The 3,471-nt window shown below is 37.0% G+C and overlaps 1 protein-coding gene across 1 annotated transcript; it reads left to right on the forward strand.

Moving 5' to 3' along the window:
• Window positions 1–779: 779 nt before the first annotated feature.
• Window positions 780–2,485, forward strand: LOC142414247 (cytochrome c, somatic-like). Its single transcript, XM_075511230.1, is given in 2 exon segments — window positions 780–975; window positions 2,340–2,485. Coding segments are annotated over 2 exon segments (342 nt in total).
• Window positions 2,486–3,471: the final 986 nt, after the last annotated feature.

Here is a 3,471-nt window from a genome sequence, read left to right on the forward strand (position 1 = left end):
TGCGGAGCCGCGATGGGTGGCTCGCTGGGCTTAGGAGGGGTGGCCGGTGCCCGGGTGTCACCGGGGAGCAGTGGGATGGCCGTGCCTTTCATGCCCTCCAAGGATCAAAAAGGTGCTTGACTCCCCTTCATTCCCTGGTGGACACGGGCCTGAGGGCAGCCTCGCAGGCACCTTCCCCCTCTGTCCAGGCCGTTGTCTCTGGAAATCCCCCTTATCATGAACATGTCCTGACAGGCACTGGAGGAGGAGTTGAAGTCGACAGTTCTGGAGACATTCTAGGTAGCACTGCGGCCCACAGGGAAATCCTGAGGTGCTGCTGTGTTTTAGATCGGCCTTCTAGACAAAAGTACATTGACCTTTACCCTTACCATCAAAGTAGCTCTAGAAGAGCAGTCAAGGAACTTAAAGCTACCTTAACCTCCAAAAGATAAGAATAACAACTTCTGTAATTCTGCATCTCTCAGAGATGCAGCAAAAAAACATGGTGGTTTTTCCTAATTGTAAACTGGATAACTTAAAAAAATTTAATTCATGACCATCGCAACCAGATTGTGTTAAGAAATCATGCGGCTTAACAGAGTCTTACCCAAACTTATCTTTACAATGAAGACTGGATGAAATTTTCATTACTTTGAGACATATTATTTTTATTACCATGCAAGACAGAAATATTTTATAAAACTGTAGAAGGAGATGAAAAATGTGACCAACAACAGTGAACTTTTCTGTAATATTGTTCAAATTTCCTTCTTTTTTTTAGATTTTTTACGTAGATCAAAATGGGTGATGTTGAAAAAGGCAAGAAGATCTTTATTCAGAAATGTTCTCAGTGCCACCCAGTTGAACAAGATGGAAAGCACAAGACAGGACCAATTCTTTGAGGTTTATTTCGCCACAGAATAAGACAAGCTGCAGGGTTTTCTTACTCAGATGCAAACAAGAACAAAGCTAAAACTAACAGGTGATATGGATGAGGTGCAGTGCTGGAGGGGACATATATGAAAAAAACCTTTTTACCTTTTTCTTTAGAGGTACAACAGAAAGCCTTACTCACAAGGAGTTGCTCTCACAACTGTCTACTTTGCATTACTGCAGATGAATCTGAACTATAGTTTCAGAAACAAAAATCCTCAGTCCCTATATTAAAAAGAAATTTTACCAATATCCAGCACACCAGGTCGGAAGGTATATAGCTTTCCCAGAACTTTGTAGTATCAATGGGCAGATTTTAATTTCTGTTTCTTAAGAGTGCTTTTATATTTTGTTTTGCTGGTCACTACCCTCTACTGGCATCGTGGTGTGCTGCAGTTGTTTTGCTCACAACGCTTGACTAAATACCATCAGCTACTAGTAAGCTATGATTTGTCTTGTGTTTTTCATACAGACAGTCTTGAAAAGCAGTGGAACATCTAAAAATGGAAAATAATTGTGTGCAGGTTTCATTGTTTTTATTTACATTATTTGAATATAAATTATATTATTTGAATCAAGCTATTAATTACAAATACAGCCCTGTTTTTTTTCCTGGTTACTACAGTGCTTTAGAATTGGCTGACTTTTTTATTTTCCTGTAATTTCTAGGAAATATTTTGTGACGTTCACTTTATACTGGGACTTCCTTCATCCAAAACATTGTCAGCATATATTAACTATTTTTTCTCATTAAAAATTTAGTGAACAAATCATACAGATGTTAGTGCAAGTTTTTAAAAGAAAGCCAAGAAAGTGATATCTCAATCCACTTTAGACAATGGGAAGAGTCAGCTCTGGAGGACAGAAGAGAAACTTGAACATGTCGTTATAGGTATTTCAGTAGTCTTCAGTACAACAGTAGGCTTCTCTTGACAGAAACAGGTTTTAGCAGGGTTGGAAGGGAACACTAACGGTTTTTCAACTTCTGTCAAGAAATTCCAGGAAGTGGCCATTGACAACCCTTTTTCTAATGCCCTTCAATGGAGCGCAGCTTCGATGAATTTCACGTCAATCTGTAGATGCTCATTTTCAACAACTGTATGAAATTAAAGTTGGATCTTCTGGATACTGGAATTACAAAGATACTTACATAGTTCAAAAGTAGTAAGTAGTTGTATGTGAAATGGTGCAAAGAACTGCAACTCTCCATGATGCAAAAAGGATTTGTATTTGACTTATTAAAGTGACACAAAGAAAAGGTATACCTTGTGCATTTTATATTATGTATCATTTATGCTCACATTCCTCTGGGATTCTAGGTGCATTATGTTCAGGAGCATCATACCTTTGACTTGAGACCGTTGATACTTTCATAAATATATGATGTTGGGCCAGCCTTGTATTTTACTGTGTTTTTTGTTTTTCAGGAGTTGTCTGGAGTGAGGATACACTGGTGGAGTCTTTGGAAAACCCTAAGAAATACATTCCTGGTACAAAAATTATTTTTGCTGGAATTAAAAAGCAGAATGAAAGAGCTTATCTTATTGCATACTTGAAAAAAGCAGCTTCATGAAACTTTGCTGCAGCAGCTGTAATGTTAGTGAAAAATGTTTTGAATTTTGACTAGCTCCTATGTCAAGTTTTAGTATTTTGATGTTAATTATTCACTAGGGACTGGCCTTAGCAAAATCAAATAAGGATATGTTTTAAGATGCTATGTCCTAATAAACAACATTGGGAGGTGAGCATTATTTATATTGTGTTATATATTTCATAGACCTTTGTGGAGCGCACTATAGAAATACTGTTCCTTTCTCTAAGGAGATCTGAGAGCCCAATTCTGCAACTAGTTATTCAAACACCCACTGAAACTATTATTCAATTGTGGCTATGTAAATAAGAAAGCTCCTGTAAGTATTAGGACTGACAACTAAATGAAGTTTTTATTTTGGAAAAAAGTCCTCAGCATTATCATCTGTGAAGGAAAGCACCATACACAGTAGATAACAAAACATAACCTTACATTAAAAGAATTCTACATAAAGATGATGGAAGCAGAATACCAAGAATATCAGATATTTTCAGGGGACAAGTAACCTTTCAGTAGTGATGTTGACCTAAAAGAATCTTGAGGAGATACCTGAATACCCATGACCTTTTTGGTTTAAAACTATAACCCCGCTCATTGTATTGTTAGTGTTCCTTTGTGTATTAAAAAACCATAATCATCTACTGGTCATTTTTCAGAGTTGTGGATTGTTTTCTCCATTTGAGGCTAATATATTAAGGTATCCTTATCCTCTAACATGTAGAATGAATGAGGGCTAACTACCTCAAGCAAATGATAGTAGTAGATATTTTCACCAACAGTAGCGGATTGATGAAGGTGATCAAAGTCCTCCTAAAACCTCCTCATGAATCTCTACCACTTCAATTGTGATTTACAATTTAATTCTCTGTTTACACAAATGTTATAGATTAAAACATACTTTACTCAAGCAAGGTTTCCTTATGTCATCACAGAAGGGAGCATTAGTACAAAACTAATTTGCTATAGCA

This window comes from Mycteria americana, chromosome 9, assembly GCF_035582795.1.
Source record: "Mycteria americana isolate JAX WOST 10 ecotype Jacksonville Zoo and Gardens chromosome 9, USCA_MyAme_1.0, whole genome shotgun sequence".
NCBI lineage: Eukaryota > Metazoa > Chordata > Aves > Ciconiiformes > Ciconiidae > Mycteria > Mycteria americana.